The 20,267-nt window shown below is 62.8% G+C and overlaps 2 protein-coding genes across 2 annotated transcripts in view; both read left to right on the top strand.

The window, feature by feature from the left end:
• Positions 1 to 14,741, top strand: part of RYR1 (ryanodine receptor 1) — an 84,780-nt gene extending 70,039 nt beyond the window's left edge. The window contains 24 exon segments of the mRNA XM_030970389.1: positions 841 to 914; positions 1,769 to 1,786; positions 3,621 to 3,701; positions 3,786 to 3,874; positions 4,031 to 4,159; positions 4,402 to 4,506; positions 4,605 to 4,686; positions 5,274 to 6,577; positions 7,083 to 7,153; positions 7,741 to 7,864; positions 7,866 to 7,907; positions 8,314 to 8,400; positions 8,538 to 8,762; positions 9,412 to 9,566; positions 10,233 to 10,275; positions 10,568 to 10,698; positions 11,247 to 11,307; positions 11,387 to 11,533; positions 12,608 to 12,742; positions 13,042 to 13,198; positions 13,504 to 13,568; positions 13,666 to 13,766; positions 13,855 to 13,906; positions 14,455 to 14,741. Of these exon segments, the coding sequence (XP_030826249.1) occupies positions 841 to 914; positions 1,769 to 1,786; positions 3,621 to 3,701; positions 3,786 to 3,874; positions 4,031 to 4,159; positions 4,402 to 4,506; positions 4,605 to 4,686; positions 5,274 to 6,577; positions 7,083 to 7,153; positions 7,741 to 7,864; positions 7,866 to 7,907; positions 8,314 to 8,400; positions 8,538 to 8,762; positions 9,412 to 9,566; positions 10,233 to 10,275; positions 10,568 to 10,698; positions 11,247 to 11,307; positions 11,387 to 11,533; positions 12,608 to 12,742; positions 13,042 to 13,198; positions 13,504 to 13,568; positions 13,666 to 13,766; positions 13,855 to 13,906; positions 14,455 to 14,550 (3,574 nt within the window). The 3' untranslated portion in view covers positions 14,551 to 14,741.
• Positions 14,742 to 16,518: 1,777 nt separating this feature from the next.
• Positions 16,519 to 19,267, top strand: EIF3K (eukaryotic translation initiation factor 3 subunit K). Its single transcript, XM_030970390.1, has 8 exons — positions 16,519 to 16,632; positions 16,911 to 17,009; positions 17,091 to 17,211; positions 17,661 to 17,735; positions 17,833 to 17,899; positions 18,371 to 18,448; positions 18,696 to 18,821; positions 19,141 to 19,267. The coding sequence occupies exons 1-8, from the start codon at positions 16,574 to 16,576 to the stop codon at positions 19,170 to 19,172; spliced, it is 657 nt and encodes a 218-aa protein (XP_030826250.1). The 5' UTR covers positions 16,519 to 16,573; the 3' UTR covers positions 19,173 to 19,267.
• The last annotated feature ends 1,000 nt before the right edge of the window (positions 19,268 to 20,267 follow it).

The raw sequence follows: 20,267 nt of genomic DNA, 5'->3' as shown, positions 1-20,267 counted from the left end.
CCCGAGGGACACCGGGGTCACCCTGTGGGAACTGGGGACCCCGAGGGACATTGGGGACCCCCCGAGGGACACCGGGGACCCCCGAGGGACACTGGGGACCCCGAGAGACACCGGGGTCACCCTGTGGGAACTGGGGACCCCCGAGCGACACGGGGACCCCGGGACATTGGGGGAGGGACATTGGGGACCCCCGAGGGACACCGGGGACCCCCGAGGGACATTGGGGACCACTGTGGGAACTGGGGACCCCCCATGAGAGTTGGGGTCACCGCAGAGAAACTGGGGTCACTCTGGGGGAATTGGGGTCACTCCAGTGGGAACTGGGGTCTCCCTGAGGAAATTGGGGTCACCCCATGTGAACTGGGGATCCCCTGTGGGAATTTGAGACGCCCAGTTAGAATTGGGGTCACCCCGGGGGAACTGGGGACCCCCAGTGGGAATTGGGGTCACTCTGTGGGAACTGGGGTCACCCCGAAGGAATTGGGGTCACTCTGGGGGAATTGGGGTCACCCCGAAGGAACTGGGGTCACTCTGGGGAAATTGGGGTCACCCCGAAGGAATTGGGGTCACTCTGTGGGAACTGGGGTCACCCCGAAGGAACTGGAGTCACTCTGGGGAAATTGGGGTCACCCCGAAGGAACTGGGGTCACTCTGGGGGAACTGGGGTTCCTGTGCCACCATTGGGGACCCCCCCATGGGAATTGGGGTCCCTCCCTGGGAACTGGGGTCGCTCTGGGGGAATCGGGGTCCCCCAGATCAGCCGGGCCCCCCCCGGGCAGGGCTGTGCCGTTTCTGGGGTCCCCCTGACCCCGTTTTTGGGGTCCCCCCTGCCCATTGCAGTGTCCTGGACCTGAACGCCTTCGAGCGGCAGAACAAGGCCGAGGGGCTGGGCATGGTCACCGAGGAGGGCACCAGTGAGTGGGGGGCCGGGACCCCCACAGGGACCCCCGAGGGGCGGGGCGGGCTGGGACTGAGGGGGGGTCCCCCCATTCTGCACCCCAAAACCCCCGCGCTGCTCCGCCCCCCAGCACCTGCTGAGATGTGGCTCCCTGACCCCAAAACACCCCAAAATCTAATGCCCCCCCAGCCCCAATTCCACCCCTAAATCCCCCCAAATCCTCCCCTAATTCCCCCAAAATCTAATGCCCCCCAATTCCTATCCTAAAGCCCCCCAAAATCTAATGCCCTCCCCACCCCTAATGCCCCCCAATTCTTCCCCTAAAACACCCCAAAATCTAATGCCCCCCCACCCCTAATGCCCCTCTTTGTTTGTCATCCCCCCAAAACCTAAATCCCCCCAAACCCTAATACCCCCCACCCCAATTATCCCTGTGGATCCCCAGTTCCCCCCCCTGGATCCCCTAAATCCCTCCTGGACCCCTAAATCCCCTCCTGGACCCCTAAATCCCACAAACCCGAATTCCCCCGCCCCAAATCCCACCCGGATCCCAAATTCCCCTCACTCTCCTAACTCCCCCCACCCCAAATCTTTCCCTGGATCCCCAAATTCCCCCCCTGGATCCCCAAATTTCCCCCTGCATCCCCTAAATCCCCCAAACCCTAACTCCCCCCACCCCAAATCTCCCCCTGGATCCCCTCAATCCCCTCTGGCTCCCTAAATCCCCCAAACCCTAACTCCCCCCACCCCAAATCTTTCCCCGGACCCCCAATTTCCCCCCTGGACCCCCCAGATTCCCCCCGGTGCCCCCCAAAACCCCAATCCCCGCCCTGCTCACTGTCTCTTCTCTCCCCCCGGCTCCGCTGGCAGTCATCAGCCGGGAGAACGGTAAATATGGGGTGGGATAGGGGGGCTATAGGGCCAGAGGGGGCTATGGGGTGGGTTATGGGGCCAGGGGGGTCTATGGGGTCCCTCAGCCGGGAGAACGGTAAATATGGGGTGGGATAGGGGGGCTATAGGGCCAGAGGGGGCTATGGGGTGGGTTATGGGGCCAGGGGGGTCTATGGGGTCCATCAGCCGGGAGAACGGTAAATATGGGGTGGGATAGGGGGGCTATAGGGCCAGAGGGGGGCTATGGGGGGCTGTGGGGTGGGTTATGGGGCCAGGGGGGTCTATGGGGTCCATCAGCCGGGAGAACGGTAAATATGGGGTGGGATAGGGGGGCTATAGGGCCAGAGGGGGCTATGGGGTGGGTTATGGGGCCAGGGGGGTCTATGGGGTCCCTCAGCCGGGAGAACGGTAAATATGGGGTGGGATAGGGGGGCTATAGGGCCGGGGGGGGCTATAGGACCAGGGGGGCTATGGGGTGGGTTATGGGGCCAGGGGGGCTATGGGGTGGGTTATGGGGCTGGGGGAGCTGTGGGATCTAGGGGATTGTAAGGGGGCTGTGGGGGATTTGGGGCTGGGGGCCGTAGGGGATTATCAAGGATTAGGGGATTTAGGGGGCTGAGGGCTATAGGGGATTATTGGTGCTATGGGGGCTGTAGGGCTGGGGGTCTCTAGGTGGTCTCAGGGCTATGGGGGATTTGGGGCTGGGATCTGTAGGGGTTTATTGAGGGATTTGGGGCTGGGGGCTATAGGGGATTATTAAGGGATTTGGGGCTGGGGGCTATAGGGGTTTATTGAGGGATTTGGGGTTGGGGGCTATAGGGGATTATTAAGGGATTTGGGGCTGGGGGCTATAGGGGATTCTCTGGGCTATAGGGGATTATTGGGGCTATGGGGGATTTGGGGCTGGGGGCTATAGGGGATTATTAAGGGATTTGGGGCTGGGGGCTATAGGGGATTCTCTGGGCTATAGGGGATTATCAGGGCTATGGGGGATTTGGGGCTGGGGGCTATAGGGGATTATTGAGGGATTTGGGGCTGGGGGCTATAGGGGTTTATTGAGGGATTTGGGGCTGGGGGCTATAGGGGATTATTGAGGGATTTGGGGCTGGGGGCTATAGGGGTTTATTGAGGGATTTGGGGCTGGGGGCTATAGGGGATTCTCTGGGCTATAGGGGATTATCGGGGCTATGGGGGATTTGGGGCTGGGGGGTCTCTAGGTGGTCTCAGGGCCATCGTGGGGACAGGGTTGGGGTCCCTAAAGGCTCCATGGGGCTGGGGGGGGCAGGAGGAGGGTGGCCTGTCCCCGTGTCCCTGCTTGTCCCCTGCGTGTCCCCTCCCTGCTAACCCCTGCCATCCCAATGTCACCCTGCTTGTCCCCGTGCCACGCCAGCATGTCCCTGTGCCACCCTGCTTGTCCCCGTGCCACTCTCTGGTGTCCTCGTGCCACGCCAGGGTGTCCCTGTGCCACCTCAGATTGTCCCTGTCACGCCAGAGTGTCCCTGTGCCACCTTGGATTGTCCCCGTGCCACGCCAGGGTGTCCCTGTGCCACCTCAGATTGTCCCTGTCACGCCAGAGTGTCCCTGTGCCACCTTGGATTGTCCCTGTGCCACTCTCTGGTGTCCTCGTGCCACTCCAGGGTGTCCCCGTGCCACCTCGGATTGTCCCCGTGCCACTCTCTGGTGTCCTCGTGCCACTCCAGGGTGTCCCCGTGCCACTCTCTGGTGTCCCCGTGCCACTGGGGCATGTCCTCGTGCCACTGGGGTGTGTCCCCGTGCCACCCGTGCCCCCCAGTGACCCCGCTGTCCCCGTGTCCCCCCCGTGTCCCCCCAGGGGAGAAGGTGATGTCGGACGATGAATTCACCCAGGACCTGTTCCGGCTGCTGCAGCTGCTCTGCGAGGGCCACAACAACGGTGGGGACACCTGGGGACACACCTGGGGACACGAGGGGACCCAGGTGACACCGAGGTGACCCCGGGGTGTCCCTGTCCCCCCAGACTTCCAGAACTACCTGAGGACGCAGACGGGGAACACGACCACCATCAACATCATCATCTGCACCGTGGATTACCTGCTGCGCCTGCAGGTGACACACACACACACCTGGCGCCGTGTGCCCAGTGTCCCCAGAGCCACCGGGGACTGTCCCCAGCCCTGTGTCCCCAATGTCCCCAGGAGTCCATCGACGATTGTCCCCAGCCCTGTGTCCCCTCACTGTCCCCAATGTCCCCAATGTCCCCAGGAGTCCATCAGTGACTTCTACTGGTACTACTCGGGCAAGGACGTCATCGACGAGCAGGGCAAGAGGAACTTCTCCAAGGCCATGGCCGTGGCCAAGCAGGTGTTCAACAGCCTCACCGAGTACATCCAGGTGAGACCCCTGGGACCCCCAAACCCACCTGAGACCCCCAAACCCACCTGAGACCCCTCCCCCAAACCCACCTGAGACCCCCAAACCCACCTGAGACCCCCCCAAACCCACCTGAGACCCCCCAAACCCACCTGAGACCCCCAAACCCATCTGGAACCCCCAAACCCACCTGGAACCCCCAAACCTGCCCAGTGCTCCAGAGTCTCTCGGGGGTCCCTCCCAGTGTCCCCCTGTCCCCCCAGGGCCCCTGCACTGGGAACCAGCAGAGCCTGGCCCACAGCCGCCTCTGGGACGCCGTCGTCGGCTTCCTGCACGTCTTCGCACACATGATGAAGAAACTGGCCCAGGTGGGCACTGGGAGCACTGGGGTGAACTGGGAGGGCACTGGGGGGCACTGGGGTGTACCGGGAGTTACTGGGAGGTAACTGGGAGCTCTGGTGCGCAGGACTCGTCCCAGCTGGGGCTGCTGAAGGAGCTGCTGGACCTGCAGAAGGACATGGTGGTGATGCTGCTGTCCCTGCTCGAAGGTACCTGGGGAGAGACGCCTGGGGAGCCTCGTGTCACCTGGGGTGTCCCCAGGTTCCTCAGGGTGTCCCCTGACCATCCAGGATGTCCCTTGACCACCCAGATGTCCCTTGGCCACCCAAGGTGTCCCCTGACCACCCAGAATGTCCCCTGACCACCCAGAATGTCCCCTGACCACCCAAATGTCCCTTGACCACCCAGATGTCCCCTGACCACCCAAATGTCCCTTGACCACCCAGATGTCCCTTGACCACCCAAAGTGTCCCCTGACCACCCAAAGTGTCCCCTGACCACCCAGATGTCCCCTGACCACCCAAATGTCCCTTGACCACCCAGATGTCCCTTGGCCACCCAAGGTGTCCCTTGACCACCCAGATGTCCCCTGACCAGCCAGATGTCCCCTGACCACCCAAAGTGTCCCCTGACCACCCAGATGTCCCTTGACCACCCAAATGTCCCTTGACCACCCAGATGTCCCTTGGCCACCCAAGGTGTCCCTTGGCCATCCAAGGTGTCCCCACACCCTCCAGCCCATCCCCACCTCTCCGGGTGCCACCCTCAGAGCTGTGACACCTCCGTGTCCCCTCAGGGAACGTGGTGAACGGCACCATCGCCCGGCAGATGGTGGACATGCTGGTGGAGTCCTCCAGCAACGTCACCATGATCCTCAAGTTCTTCGACATGTTCCTGAAGCTGCGCGACATCGTCTCGTCCGACGCCTTCCGCCACTTCGTCACCGACCCGCGCGGGCTCATCTCCAAGAAGGACTTCCAGAAGGCCATGGACAGCCAGAAGCAGTACGAGCCCGACGAGATCCAGTTCCTGCTCTCGTGCTCCGAGGCCGACGAGAACGAGATGATCGACGTGGAGAGCTTCGCCCAGCGCTTCCAGGAGCCGGCGCGCGACATCGGCTTCAACGTGGCCGTGCTGCTGACCAACCTGTCGGAGCACGTGCCGCACGACCAGCGCCTCAAGACCTTCCTGGAGCAGGCCGAGAGCATCCTGGATTACTTCCGCCCCTTCCTGGGGCGCATCGAGATCATGGGGGCGGCGCGGCGCATCGAGCGCATCTACTTCGAGATCAGCGGCGCCAACAAGGCGCAGTGGGAGATGCCGCAGGTCAAGGAGTCCAAGCGCCAGTTCATCTTCGACGTGGTCAACGAGGGCGGCGAGGCCGAGAAGATGGAGCTCTTCGTCAACTTCTGCGAGGACACCATCTTCGAGATGCAGATCGCCTCGCGCATCTCCGAGGAGGAGGCGCCGCGCGACGAGGAGGAGGAGGAGGACGAGGACAGGGAGGAAGAGGAGCCGGCCGAGGCTCCGGCGGCGGCGCTGCCGGGTCTGGGGGCGCTCCGGCGGCTCCTGGGCTCGCCCCAGACGTGGCGCCGCAAGATCCGCAGGCTGCGCAAGAAGTCGGGGCGGGAGCTGGCGTGGGAGGCGGGGGCGGGCGTGGGGCGCGCGGCCGCCGGGGGGGTGCTGGGGGCGCTGGGGGTGCTGGGGGCCGTGGGGCGCCTGGCCTGGAGCTCCCTCTTCGGAGGGGGGCTGGTGGAGGGGGCGCAGCGCCTGGGCGTCATCGAGGTGCTGGGCTCCATGCCCGACCCCACGCAGGACGCCGTGGGCGGGGGTGAGGCCGGGCCGGGCGATGAGGGGGCACCCCCGGAGCCCGAGCAGCCCCCCGAGGCGCAGCTGGAGGCGCCGCCGGCCCAGGAGGACGATGAGGAGGAGGAGGAGCGGCGGCGGGAGGTGAAGGCGGCGCCGGCGGGGCCGCGCAAGGAGCCCCACTTCAGGCTGGCGGCTCCCGACGCCCCCGGGGGGCTCGGGGATATCGGGGAGCCCCCCGGGGCCGAGCCCCCCACCCCGGAGGGGACCCCCATCCTGCGCAGGAAGATCGGGGTAAGGGGGAAAGGGGATCTTGGGGGGTTCCTGTGTTGGTTTGGGGGTCCCTGGGGGGATTTTGGGGGTCCCTGAGAGAATTTGGGGGTTCCTGTGGCATTCTGGGGTCCCTGAGGGGATTTTGGGGGTTCCTTTGGTGCTTTGGGAGTCCCTGGGAGGGATTTTGGGGCTCCCTGAGGGGATTTTGGGGGTCCCTGAGAGACTTTGGGGGTCCCTGAGGGGATTTTGGGGGTCCCTGAGAGACTTTGGGGGTCCCTGAGGGGATTTTGGGGGTTTGAAGTGGGGGAGGGCCCTTGGGGTCACTCCAAAGGGTGGGACGTGGGGATATTTTGGGGGTCCCTGGGGGGAATTTTGGGGTTTTGAGTGGGGGGTCCCTTAGTGGGGTGGGACAGCGGAGGGTCCCCCAACCCCCCAATCCCAAGCCCCTCCATGGCCCTGCCCGGCCTCGGGGGGACTTCGGGGGGTCCCGGGGGGTGTCCCCCACCCCCGACCCCCGTCCCCCCAGGAGATGGCGGAGCAGGTGGGGGAGGGGCAGAAGGAAGAGGAGCCCCCCCCGGCCGAGACCGAGAAAGCCGAGTAAGGATTGGGGGAAGGGGAATTTGGGGAGGGGTCCCTGAGCCCACCCACGCACAGCCGGGGAAAGGGGAATTTGGGGAGGGGTCCCTGAGCCCCCCCACCCACCCACAGCCGGGGGGGAAAAGGGGAATTTGGGGAGGGGTCTCCACCCACAGCTGGGGGGGGAAAGGGGAATTTGGGGAGGGGTCCCTGAGCCCACCCACGCACAGCCGGGGGAAAAGGGGAATTTGGGGAGGGGTCTCTGAGCCCCCCCACCCACAGCTGGGGAGGGGAAAGGGGAATTTGGGGAGGGGTCTCACCCACAGCCAGGGGGGGAAAGGAAAGGGGAATTTGGGGAGGGGTCCCTGAGCCCCCCCACCCACAGCCGGGGAAGGAAACGGGATTTGGGGAGGGGTCTCACCCACAGCCGGGGGGTAAGGGGGAATTTGGGGAGGGGTCTCACCCACAGCCGGGGGGTTAAGGGGGGAATTTGGGGAGGGTCTCCACCCACAGCCGGGGGGAAGGGGAATTTGGGGAGGGGTCTCACGCAGGGCCGGGGGGGTAAGGGGAATTTGGGGAGGGGTCTCACGCAGGCCGCTGTCCCCCAGCACAGAGAACGGCGAGAAGGGCGGGGAGGGGCCCGAGGAGGGGCCGGAGCCCCGCGCCCCCCCCCCAAAACGGCGCCAGTCGGTGCCCGGGGGGCGGCGGGAGCCCCCGGGCGAGGGGGGGCTTCGACTTCTGGGGGGAGCTGGAGGTGCAGAGGGTGAAGTTCCTGGTAAGGGGGCGGGGGGTCCCGGGGGGTTTGGGGGGTCTCTGGGTGGGCGTTTGGGGGTCTTGGGGGGTTTGGGGGTCCCGGGGGTTTGGGGGGTGCAGAGGGTGTGGGTAGGGGGGTCGGGGGGTCTCTGGGGGTCTTGGGGGTTGGGGGTCTCGGGGGGGGGTTTGGGGGGTGCAGAGGGTGAAGGGGGGGTCGGGGGTCTCTGGGGGGGGGTTGGGGGTCTCGGGGGGTTTGGGGGTCTCGGGGGGGTTTGGGGGGTGCAGAGGGTTAAGGGGGGGTTTGGGGGTCTCTGGGTCGGGGTTTGGGGGGTGCAGAGGGTTAAGGGGGGTCTCTGGGGGGGTCGGGGGTCTCGGGGGGTGCCAGGAGGGGATTTGGGGAGGGGGTTGATCGTTTCCCCCCCTCCCAGAATTACCTGTCGAGGAATTTCTACAACCTGCGGTTCCTGGCGCTGTTCCTGGCCTTCGCCATCAACTTCATCCTCCTCTTCTACAAGGTGGGGGCATTTGGGGAGGGGGGATTTGGGGGGTCCTGGGGCTGGGGGGGTCCCTGTTCCTGTTCCTATCCCCCCGGGGGTCCCTCCCCTGTCCCTGTCCCCATTGGGGGGGTCCCTCACCTGTCCCATCCCCGCAGGTGTCCGAGCACCCCCCCGGCACCCCGGAGGAGCCCGAGGGTTCGGGGGTGGCCCCCGAGGAGGACGGGGGGGTCCCGGGGGGCGCGGAGCCCCCCCCCGAGGAGCCCGAGGTTTATTATTTCCTGGAGGAGAGCACGGGCTACATGGGCCCGGCGCTGCGGGGGCTGGCGCTGGCGCACACGCTGGTGGCCTTCCTGTGCATCATCGGCTACAACTGCCTCAAGGTGACCCCCGGGACCCCCCGTGTGTCCCCGAACCCCTGGGGGGTCCCCAAATCCCTGGGGGGGTCCCCAAATCCCTGTGTGTGTCCCCTAAATCCCTGTGTGTGTCCCCAAACCCTGCGGGGGCTGGCGCTGGCGCACACGCTGGTGGCCTTCCTGTGCATCATCGGCTACAACTGCCTCAAGGTGACCTCCCCCGTGTCCCCAAACCCCTCTGTGTCCCCAAATCTGTGTCCCCAAACTCCTGGGGGGGTCCCCAGATCTCTGTGTGTGTCCCCAAATCTGTGTCCAAAATTCCTGCGTGTTCCCAAACCCCTGTGTGTGTGTGTGTGTCCTCACACTGCTGTGTGTGTCCCTAAATCACTGGGTCCAAAATCCCTGTTTGTCCCCAAACCCCTGGGTGTCCCCAAATCTCTCTGTGTCCCCAAAGCCCTGGGTGTCCCCACATCTCTGTGTGTGTCCCCAAACCTCCCTGTGTCCCCAAATCCCTGTGTGTGTCCCCAAATCTGTGTCCCCTCAAACCCCTGGGCATCCCCAAACCTCTGTGTGTGTCCCCAACCCCTGTGTGTGTCCCCAAATCCCTGTGTCCCCACATGACCCCCATGTCCCCCCATGACCCTGGTGACACTCCTGATCCCCATGGTGTCCCCAGATCCCCCTGGTGATCTTCAAGCGGGAGAAGGAGGTGGCGCGGCGCCTCGAGTTCTCGGGGCTCTACATCACCCCCCCCCCCCCCCCCCAAGACAGCACGTGCCAACCCCACGACGACGTCAAGGGACAGTGGGACCGCCTGGTGCTCAACGCCCAGTACGGCACTGGGAGCACTGGGGGGCACTGGGAGGGACTGGGAGGGTATTGGGGGACACTGGGAGGGCACTGGGAGGGCACTGGGGGGCACTGGGAGGGCATTGGGGGGCACTGGGGGGGACTGGGATGGCACTGGGGGGCACTGGGAGTTACTGGAGGGCACTGGGGGGGGGGGCACTGGGGGGCACTGGGGGGACTGGGAGGCATTGGGACGGGGGCACTGGGGGGCACTGGGAGGGCTGGGGGGGCACTGGGAGGGTGGGGGGACTGGGGGCACTGGAACACTGGGGGGGCATTGGAGGGCACTGGGAGGGCATTGGGAGGGCGGGCGGGGGCACTGGAGGGCACTGGGATGGCACTGGGGGGCACTGGGAGGGCACTGGAGGGCACTGGGGGGCACTGGGAGGGACTGGGAGGGCACTGGGGGGCACTGGGGGGGACTGGGAGGGACTGGGAGGCATTGGGAGGGCACTGGGGGGCACTGGGGGGCACTGGGGGGACTGGGAGGCATTGGGGGGCACTGGGGGTGTTCCAGGGACTCCGCAGGGGCTGGAAGGGAGGTCTGGGGGTTTTTGGGGGTGCTGGGGATCCAGTGGGACCAATTGGGGTCCCCTGGGGTCCCCCTGCCCCCACCGACCCTCCCTTTTCTCCCCTGCCCCCCCCCAGATCCTTCCCCAGCAATTACTGGGACAAGTTCATCAAGAGGAAGGTGAGGAGGGGTCCTGGGCACCCCCTACCCACATCCCAGAGGTGTCCCCCAACACTTGGAGGGGTTTTACCTCGATTTTGGGGTCTCCCGGTGAATTTTGGGGTCCCACAGTGAATTTGGGACCCCTCCTGTGAATTTTGGGGTCTCCCAGTGAATTTTGGGGTCACCCCAGTGAATTTTGGGGTCCCCCAGGTGATGGAGAAGTACGGGGACATTTCAGAGGTGTCTCTCAACACTTTGAGGGTTTTTACCTCGATTTTGGGGTCTCCCAGTGAATTTTGGGGTCCCCCAGGTGATGGAGAAGTACGGGGACATCTACGGGCGGGAGAGGATCGCGGAGCTGCTGGGGATGGACCTGGCCAGCCTGGAAATGGGGGCGCAGGGCGAGCGCAGGGCCCCCCCCAACAGCTCCCTGCTCACCTGGTGCGCCTGGGGGGCACCCGGGGGGCACCTGGGGGGTCCCGCGGGGGAAATTTGGGGCAGTTTTGGGGTCCTATGGGGTCCTGGGGGGTTGGGGGCAGTTTGGGGTCCTACAGGGGTCTCAGGGGAGGATTTAGGGGTCCTGGGTGGGTTCTAGAGGGGGATTTGGGGTCCCATAGGGGTCTAAGGGGAGGTTAATGGGTCCTAGGAGGGCCTGGGGGAGTTTTGGGGTGCTATGGGGGGTCTAAGGGGAGGGTTAGGGGTCCTGGGTGGGTTCTAGAGGGGGATTTGGGGGAGTCTGGGTGTCCTACAGATGTCCCAGGGCAGCGTTTAGGGGTCCTGGGTGGTCTTAGGGGGGTAGACCCCCCCTCATGGGTCTGGGGGCTCCACTGGCTGGTCCATGGGGGGGCACCTGGGGGAGCTTTGGGGTCCTGTAGGGTCTAAGGGGAGGGTGTAGGGGTCCTGGGTGGTCCTAGGGACGGCTCTGGGTCTGGGGGCTCCCCTGTGGGGGTCCCCACCTGCTGACCCCCCCCTCCCCGTGCCCCCCCCAGGATCACCTCCATCGACATCCGCTACCAGATCTGGAAGTTCGGGGTGATTTTCACCGATAACGTGAGTGCGGCGAGCTGGGGGGTCTGGGGGCTGCGCTGGGCTTTGGGGTGACCCCGGCTCTGCGTCCCCCCGTCCGCAGTCCTTCCTGTACCTCACCTGGTACATGGCCATGTCCCTGCTGGGCCACTACAACAACTTCTTCTTCGCCTCGCACCTGCTGGACATCGCCATGGGCGTCAAGACGCTGCGCACCATTCTGTCCTCGGTCACCCACAACGGCAAGCAGGTCAGGGGGACCCCGAAAGCCCCCTTCCCGAAATCCCCTCCCCAGAATCCCCTGCCCCAAAATCCTCCTCACGAAATCCCCCTCCCCAAAATCCCCCTCCCCAAAATCCCCTCCCGAAATCCCCCCCCAAATCCCTCCCCGAAATCCCCTCCCCAAAATCCCCCCCAAAAATCCCTCCCCAACATCCCTCCCCGAAATCCCCCGAACCCCCCTCCGAAATCCCCTCCCCCAAAATCCCCCCCCCAAAAATCCCCTCCCCAGAATCCCCGCCCCCAACATCCCCCTCCTGAAAAATCCCCTCCCCAAAATCCCCTCCCCAAATCCCTCCCCAACATCCCTCCTGAAAAATCCCCCCCAAAAACCCCTCCCCAAAATCCCCCCCTCCCCAAAAATCCCCTCCCCAAAATCCCCCCCAACATCCCCTCCCCAAAATCCCCCTCCCCAAAAATCCCCCCTCCCCAAAATCCCCCTCCCCAAAATCCCCTCCCCAAAATCCCCTCCCAAAAATCCCCCGTCCCCAACATCCCCTCCCCAAAAATCCCCCTCCCCAAAATCCCTCCCCGAAATCCCCTGCCCCAAAATCCCCCTCCCCAAAATCCCCCCCCCAAAATCCCCCTGCCCCAAAATCCCCCTCCCCCAAAATCCCCCCCCCAAATCCCCGCCCCCAACATCCCCCTCCTGAAAAATCCCTCCCCAAAATCCCCTCCCGAAAATCCCTCCCCAACATCCCCTCCCCAAATCCCTCCCCGAAATCCCCTGCCCCAAAATCCCCCTCCCAAAATCCTCCTCCCCAAAAATCCCCCTCCCCCAAAATCCCCCCCCCCAAAAATCCCCCCCAAAATCCCTCCCCCCAACACCCTCCCCAAATGCGGCCCCCAAAATCCCCCTCCCCAAAATCCCCCTCCTGAAAAATCCCCCCCCAAAACCCTCTGGGGACCACCAAAACCAAATGGGGACCCCCAAACCAAACTAGGGACCACCAAAACCCTCTGGGGACCCCCAAAACCCAACTGGGGACCACCAAAACCAACTGGGGACCCCCAAAACCAACTGGGGACCCCCGTTCTGTGCCAGCTGGTGATGACGGTGGGGCTCCTGGCCGTGGTGGTTTACCTGTACACCGTGGTCGCCTTCAACTTCTTCCGCAAGTTCTACAACAAGAGCGAGGATGAGGATGAGCCCGACATGAAGTGCGACGACATGATGACGGTGAGGAAGGCTCCTGGGGGGGATCTGGGGGTCCTGAGGGGGATCTGGGGGTCCTGGAAGGGCCTGGGGGGGATCTGGGGGGGATCTGGGGGTGCCGGAAGGTGAGGGGAGGGTTCTGGGGGATCCCCAGGTGGATTTTTGGGGGTCCCTGACCCCTCTGTGCCCCCTCCTCCCCAGTGCTACCTGTTCCACATGTACATGGGGGTCCGGGCTGGGGGGGATCTGGGGGTGCTCAGGTGGATTTTGGGGGTCCCCAGGTGGATTTTGGGGGTCTCTGACCCCCCTTTGTCCCCCCCCAGTGTTACCTGTTCCACATGTACGTGGGGGTCCGGGCCGGGGGCCGCATCGGGGACGAGATCGAGGACCCTGCGGGGGATGACTACGAGCTCTACCGGGTGGTGTTCGACATCACCTTCTTCTTCTTCGTCATCGTCATCCTCCTCGCCATCATCCAGGGTGGGCACACCTGGCAGGGGGTGGGATTGGGGGGGTTTCGGGGGGTCATTGTCATCCTCCTCGCCATCATCCAGGGGGCACCTCGTGGGGAGGGGGCTTTGGGGGCCATCATCATCCTCCTGGCCTTCATCCAGGGTGGGCATGCCATGGATGAGGGGCTTGGGGTCAGTCTGGGGGTCCTGGAAGGGCCTGGGGGGATCTGGGGAGGATCTGGGGGTCCTGGGAGGGCCTGGGGAGGATCTGGGGGTCCCGGGGAGGATCTGGGGGGTCCCACCCCTCCGACCCCCCCATTTTGTGCCCCCCAGGTCTGATCATCGACGCCTTCGGGGAGCTGCGGGACCAGCAGGAGCAGGTGAAGGAGGACATGGAGGTGAGTCTGGGGGGGCAGAGGAGGATGAAGACCCCCCCCAATGGAATTAGGGGGTGCAGAGACCCCTCTGTGACCCCCCCCCGGGCCCCCTCCCCAGACGAAATGTTTTATTTGTGGCATCGGGAGCGATTATTTCGACACGACCCCGCACGGCTTCGAGACGCACACGCTGGAGGAGCACAACCTGGCCAACTACATGTGAGATTGGGGGGGTCCCGGGGGGTCCTGCAGGGGTCTGGGGGTCCCTGCTGAGCTCTGACACCCCCGGATCCCACCCCCACCCCAGGTTCTTCCTGATGTATTTGATCAACAAGGACGAGACGGAGCACACGGGGCAGGTGGGGACAGCGAGGGGTGATGGGGAGGGGGCTTGGGGGGTCTGGGGGGTCCCAGGGAGGTCTGGGGGGGCTTGGGGGGTCTGGGGGGTCCCAGGGAGGTCTGGGGGGTCTTGGGGGGTCACTGAGGGGTCTGGGGGGTCCCAGGGAGGTCTGGGGGGGCTTGGGGGGAGAATGGGGCTCACAGGGAGGAGGGGTCCCATGAGGGGGCTCTATAGGAGGGGTCTCTGTTGGACTGGGGGGTCTCTAGGGGATTTTGGGGGGCTCTCTAAGGGATTTGGGGGAGTACCTCTGGGATTTGGGGGTCTCCAGGGGATTTGGGGGAGTACCTCTGGGATTTGGGGGCATCTAGGGGATTTGGGAGAGTACCTCTGGGATTTGGGGGGGGCTCCAGGGGATTTGGGGGGGATCTCTGTTGGATTGGGGTGGTCTCTAGGGGACTGAGGGGGTCTCTAGGGGATTTGGGGGGGGGTCTCAGGAATTCCCAGGGTGGGTGAGGGTGCCGGGGGGTCCCCATGTCCCGACGCCCCCTCCCCAAATTCCTCCACCAGGAATCTTACGTGTGGAAGATGTACCAGGAGCGCTGCTGGGATTTCTTCCCGGCTGGGGATTGCTTCAGAAAGCAATACGAGGATCAGCTGGGATGAGGACCCCAAAATCCCCCCCCCAAAATCCCCCTCCCCAAAATCCCCCTCCCCAAATCCCCTTCAAGTGCCTTTGACGCCCCCTCCCCAATAAACGCTGCTGAGTGTCACTGGCTCATCACTGACCCCCCCAAAATGCCCCACAAAGACCCCAGACCCTTTTCAAGTGCCTTTCCACCTCCCCAAATAAACGCTGCCAAGTGTCGCTGCCCTCCCGGCTCGTTACTGACACCCTGGGACCCCCAAAACCAACTGGGGACCCCCAAAACCCCGGCGAGCTGAGGGGAAAAGGGAAGGAAAAGTGAGGGGAAAAGGGGGGGAAATGTGAAGGGAAAAAGGGCGGGAATCGTGAGGGGAAAAAGGGCGGGAATCGTGAGGGGAGAAGAGACAGAAATGTGAGGGGAAAAGGGCGGGAATCGTGAGGGGGAAAAGGGGGGGAAATGTGAGGGGAAAAAGGGCGGGAAAACGTGAGGGGAGAAGGGCGGGAATCGTGAGGGGGGGAAGGGCGGGAATCGTGAGGGGAAAATGTGAGGGGAAAAGGGGGGGAAATGTGAGGGGGAAAATGGTGGGAATCATGAGGGGAAAAGAGAGGGAAAGGTGGAGGGAAATGTGAGGGGAAAAGGGGGGGGATCATGAGAGGAAAAAAGAGAAATGTGAGGGGAAATATGAGGGGGAAAAGGCGGGGAAACGTGAGGGGAAAAGAGGGAAAGGTGAGGGGAGAAGGGGAGGAGTGTGAGGGAAGAAAAGGGTGGGAAACTTGAGGGGGAAAGGGTGGGAATCATGAGGGGAAAAGAGAAATGTGAAGGGAAAAGTGGGGGAATGTAAGGGGAAGAGAGAGAGAAATGTGAGGGGGAAAGAGAGGGAAATGTGAGGGGGAAATGGGGAGAAATGTGAAGGGAAAAGGGAGGGAATCGTGAGGGGAAAAGGGCGGGAATGTGAAGGGAAAAGAGAGGGAAAGGTGAGGAGAAAAGGGCGGGAATCGTGAGGGGAAAATGTGAGGGGGAAAGGGGGGAAATGTGAGGGCAGAAAAGGGTGGGAAACGTGAGGGGAAATGACAGAGAAATGTGAGGCGAGAAGGGGAGGAAAATGTGAGGGGAAAGGGGGGGAAATGTGAAGGGAAATGAGTGAGAAATGTGAGGGGAAAAGGGTGGGAAACGTGAGGGGAAAAGAGCAGCAAACCTGAGGGGAAAAGAGTGAAAAACGTGACTATAACCTAAAACTATATTTAACACACTACTTAAGAAAATTAATACAGCATTACTTTCTAACACAGCACATATAATATTCATTTTAATACTTGCAAAATAATAATAAATAATTAATAAATATTAATTAATGATAAATTATTAAATAATAAATTACCGTTAATATTTATTTATTTTATTTAAATTTAATTAATTGTAATTAAAATAATATTAATTTTATTTAATTAATATTTAGTTAAATTAATAAATAATTAATAAAATACGCATTTTTCACACCCTGTATAATCCCAGTATGATCAGGTACGATCCAGTATGGTTCCAGTACAATCCCAGTACAATCCAGTACGGTTCCAGTACAATCCCAGTAGGATCCAGTACAGTACCAGTACAATCCCAGCACGATCCAGTACGGTTCCAGTACAATCCCAGCACGATCCAGTACGGTTCCAGTACAATCCCAGTAGGATCCAGTACGGTTCCAGTACAATCCCAGCAGGATCCAGTACAGTACCAGTACAATCCCAGTAGGATCCAGTACAGTTCCAGCACAACCCCAGTACTGTCTCACTGTCCTTCCTTACAAACCCAGTATGATCCCAGTAAGATCAGCTACAATCCCAGTTTGTCCCAGTCCCTCCCAGGACTGTCACTCCATTCCCGCCCCAGTTCGCCCAGTCCGGGACGCGGCCCGTACTGGGAGGGGCGTGGCTAAAGTGGGGGGCGTGACCGGGATACGTTCACGTGTCTCGCTCTGTGGGCGTGGTCATGGAGCGTGGTGAAGCGGAAGTGGCTGTGACGTCCCTTCCGGAAGAGCCGCGAACATGGCGCTGTTCGAGCAGATGCGGGCGAACGTGGGGAAACTGCTGCGGGGCATCGACCGGTACTGGGAGCACCGGGAGGGACTGGGAGAGCACCGGGAGGGGGTTGGCGGGGGCTGGGAGGGGACTGGGGGACCCTGAGGGGATCCCAGGTGTGCAAAGGGCGGTCCCAGCTGTGTAAAGGGGGTCCCAGGTGTGTCAAGGTGTGTCACATCCTCGCCTCAGCTGCACAGGTACAACCCCGAGAACCTGGCCATGCTGGAGCTGTGCAATGGGGGGGGTGTGTCCAGGTGTGTCCAGGTGTGTCCAGGTGTGTCACATCCTCCCATCACCTGCACAGGTACAACCCCGAGAACCTGGCCACTCTGGAGCGCTACGTGGAGACGCAGGCCAAGGAGAACGCCTACGACCTGGAGGCCAACCTGGCCGTGCTGAAGCTGTGAGAGCTCCTGGGGAAGGATTCTGGGGAGCTCCGGGGGAGTTTGGGGGTCCTGGAACTCACCTGGGCTCACCTGTGCAGGTACCAGTTCAACCCGGCCTTCTTCCAGACCGGGGTGACGGCGCAGATCCTGCTCAAGGCGCTCACCAACCTGCCCCACACCGACTTCACCCTCTGCAAGTGCATGATCGACCAGGCCCACGTATCCTGGACACCCCAAAATGGGGGGCACCCCAAATCTGGGACACCCCAAATCCAGGGAATCCCCAAATCCAGGGGAATCCCCTTAAAAACCCCAAAATCCAGAGGGAAACCCCCAAATCCAGAGGGACTTCACCCTGTGCAAGTGCATGATCAACCAGGCCCATGTATCCTGGACACCCCAAAATGGGGGGCACCCCAAATCCAGGGAATCCCCCCAAATCCGGGGAACCCCCCCCCCAATTCCATGGGGAACCCCAAATCCCACAAGGACCCCCCAAACCTCCCCAGGGACCCCCCTTTTCCCTGAGAAATCAAATCTGGCGTTTCTCCCTTCAAAATCCCCCCAAACCTGGATTTTGGGGAGCTGGGGGAGGGAGATTTTCGGGGTTCAGCCCCAAAACTCCCCATTTTTATCCCAAACTTTCCCTTGACCTCGCCAACACTCAGCAAGAGGAGCGGCCCATCCGGCAGATCCTGTACCTGGGGGAGCTGCTGGAGACCTGCCACTTCCAGTCCTTCTGGGTGAGCCCCCCAAAAACTGGGCTCCCCAAAACCCTGGGGGGTCCTGGAGACAAAGGGGGAGCCCTAAATGTGGGGGTGACCCCCGGAATTCCGACAGCAAGCGCTGGATGAGAACATGGAGCTGCTGGAGGGGATCACCGGCTCCGAGGACTCCGTCAGGAAATGTGAGGGGGTTTTGGGGGGTCCTGGAAGGTTTTGGGGGGTCTGGAGGGAATCTTGAGGGGGTTTGGGGAGGTTCTGGGGGTCCTGGAGGGGTTTGGAGGGAATCTTGGGGAGGTTTTGGGCATCTTGGGTTATTTTTAGAGGCTCCTGGAGGAACCTGGGAGTGCTTTAGTGGGGATTTGAGGGTCCCTGCGGGGGTTTTGGGGGTCCTGGGGAGGTTTTGGGGGTCCTGGAGGGGTTTGGAGGGAATCTTGAGGGGCTTTGGCAGGTTTTGGGGGTCCTGGGTTATTTTTAGAGGCTCCTGGAGGAACCTGGGGGTGGTTCAGGGGGGATTTGGGGTACAGAGGGGTCCTGGGAGGAGAACTGGAGCATCCTGGAGAGGATTTGCAGGATCCTGGGGAGGTCTCAGGGGGTTGGCTGGGGGGTTCTGGGCAGTTTTGGGGGGCTCAGTGCCACCGTGGGGGTCCCCACAGTCATTTGCCACGTGGTGGGGATCACGTACCAGCACATCGACCGCTGGCTGCTCGCCGAGATGCTGGGGGACCTCTCAGGTGAGGGGGCTGGGGGTCCTGCCTGGGGTTTTGGGGGGTCCCTGCTGGAAGGTGGGTGCTGGGGGGAGCTTGGGAGGGTCCTCAGGGGGTTTGGGGAGCCTTGGATGGGGTTTTGGGGGTCCTGTGATGACGTTTGGGGGGTCCTGGGGAGGTGCAAGAGAGTCTGGAAGGGTTTGGGGGATCCTGGGGGGCTTTGGGGGTTCCTAGGGGGTGTCCAAGCCCCCCCAGACCCCGCGGTCCCCCCCAGAGTCACAGCTGAGGGTGTGGATGAGCAAATACGGGTGGACGGAGCCGGAGCCGGGGCGGATCCTTATCTCCAACCAGGAGGAGAACATCAAACCCAAGAACATCGTGGAGAAGATCGACTTCGACAGTGGGTTGGGGGTCCTGGAGGGGTGGTTTGGGGCATCCTGGTGGGAATTTGGGGAAGTTTTCGGGGGTCCTTAGGGGGTTTTGGGGGGTGTTGGGAGGATACAGGGAGATCCCATGGAGATTTTGGGGTCCTGGAGGAGGTTTGGGGGATCTGCAGAGGGGTTGGGGCAATACAGGAGGATCCTGGGGGAGTCCAGAGGAGTTTTGGATGTGTTTTGGGGGTCTGGGGAGGGATACAGGAGAGGCCCGGGGGTGTCTGAGGGAGACTGGAAGCACAGGGGTGTCCCGGGCCCCCCCCATCTCACCTGTTTTCCTCCCAGGTGTGTCCAGCATCATGGCGTCCTCTCTCTGAGCCCCGCAGAAGCGAGCCCTCAACACCGACCCCCCAATTCCAACCCCCCAACCCCGATCCTGCCCAGTTTAACCAGTAAAGAGGCTTCAAAGCGGGACTGGGCTCGTTCTTGGGGGGCGTCAAAATGGAGGAGGGGGCTCTGAGGGGAAGGGGGCGTGGCTTCGGGGGGGCGTGGCTTGGGACGCGCCTGGGGGTGGAGCGGTGGGCGGGGTCTCCTCTCCGTGAGTGTGATGGGCGTGGCCCCAGTGGCGCCTGAGGGCGGTGGGCGTGGCTCCGCCCAGCCCGTGCGCGCGCGGCGCGGTGGGCGCGGCCTGGGCGGCGGCGCGTGCGCAGTCGGGGCGCGGGTGGGGGGGGACAGATTCGGGTCCGTGTCGCTGGCGCGTCCTCCGCCTGTCGCGACATCAGGGCGGCGATAATGGTGGATTACCACAGCGCGGGGCAACCCCACCCGTACGGCGGGAACGGGCCCGGACCCAATGGCGACTACATGGCCCAAGAGGACGATTGGGATCGGGATCTACTCCTGGACCCCGCCTGGGAGAAACAGCAGCGCAAGGTGGGGGGGGCTGGGGGGGACTCACTGAGGGGGGATCGTGAGGGGCTGAGGGGTCCCTGAGGAGGTTTCAGAGCCTGAGGGGTCTGGAGGGCTTGAGGGGTCTCTGAGTGGTCCGAGAGCGCGGGGCAGGGGGAGCTGAGGGATCTTGTGGTGTCTGAGGGGATCCATGAGGGATCTTGGGGTTCCTGAGGGGATCCATGAGGGATCTTGGGGTGTCTGAGGGAATCCATGAGGGATCTTGGGGTGTCTGGGGGAATCCATGAGGGATCCTGTGGTGTCTGAGGGGATCCATGAGGGATCCTGTGATGTCTGAGGGGATCCATGAGGGATCTTGGGGTGTCTCAGGGGATCCGTGAGGGATCCTGGGGTGTCTGAGGGGATCCGTGAGGGATCCTGGGGTCCCTGAGGGGATTCGAGTCTGAGGGGTTCCTTGGAGGGGTCCCTGAGGGGGTTCATGAGGGGTCAGAGCCCGGGACAGGGAGGTTTGGGGGGCCTGGAGGGGTCTGGGGGGATCCGAAGGGGCAGAGGAGCCTCCCTGA

This window comes from Camarhynchus parvulus, unplaced genomic scaffold, assembly GCF_901933205.1.
Source record: "Camarhynchus parvulus unplaced genomic scaffold, STF_HiC, whole genome shotgun sequence".
Lineage (NCBI taxonomy): Eukaryota > Metazoa > Chordata > Aves > Passeriformes > Thraupidae > Camarhynchus > Camarhynchus parvulus.
This window is presented reverse-complemented; position numbering and strand designations above follow the sequence as displayed.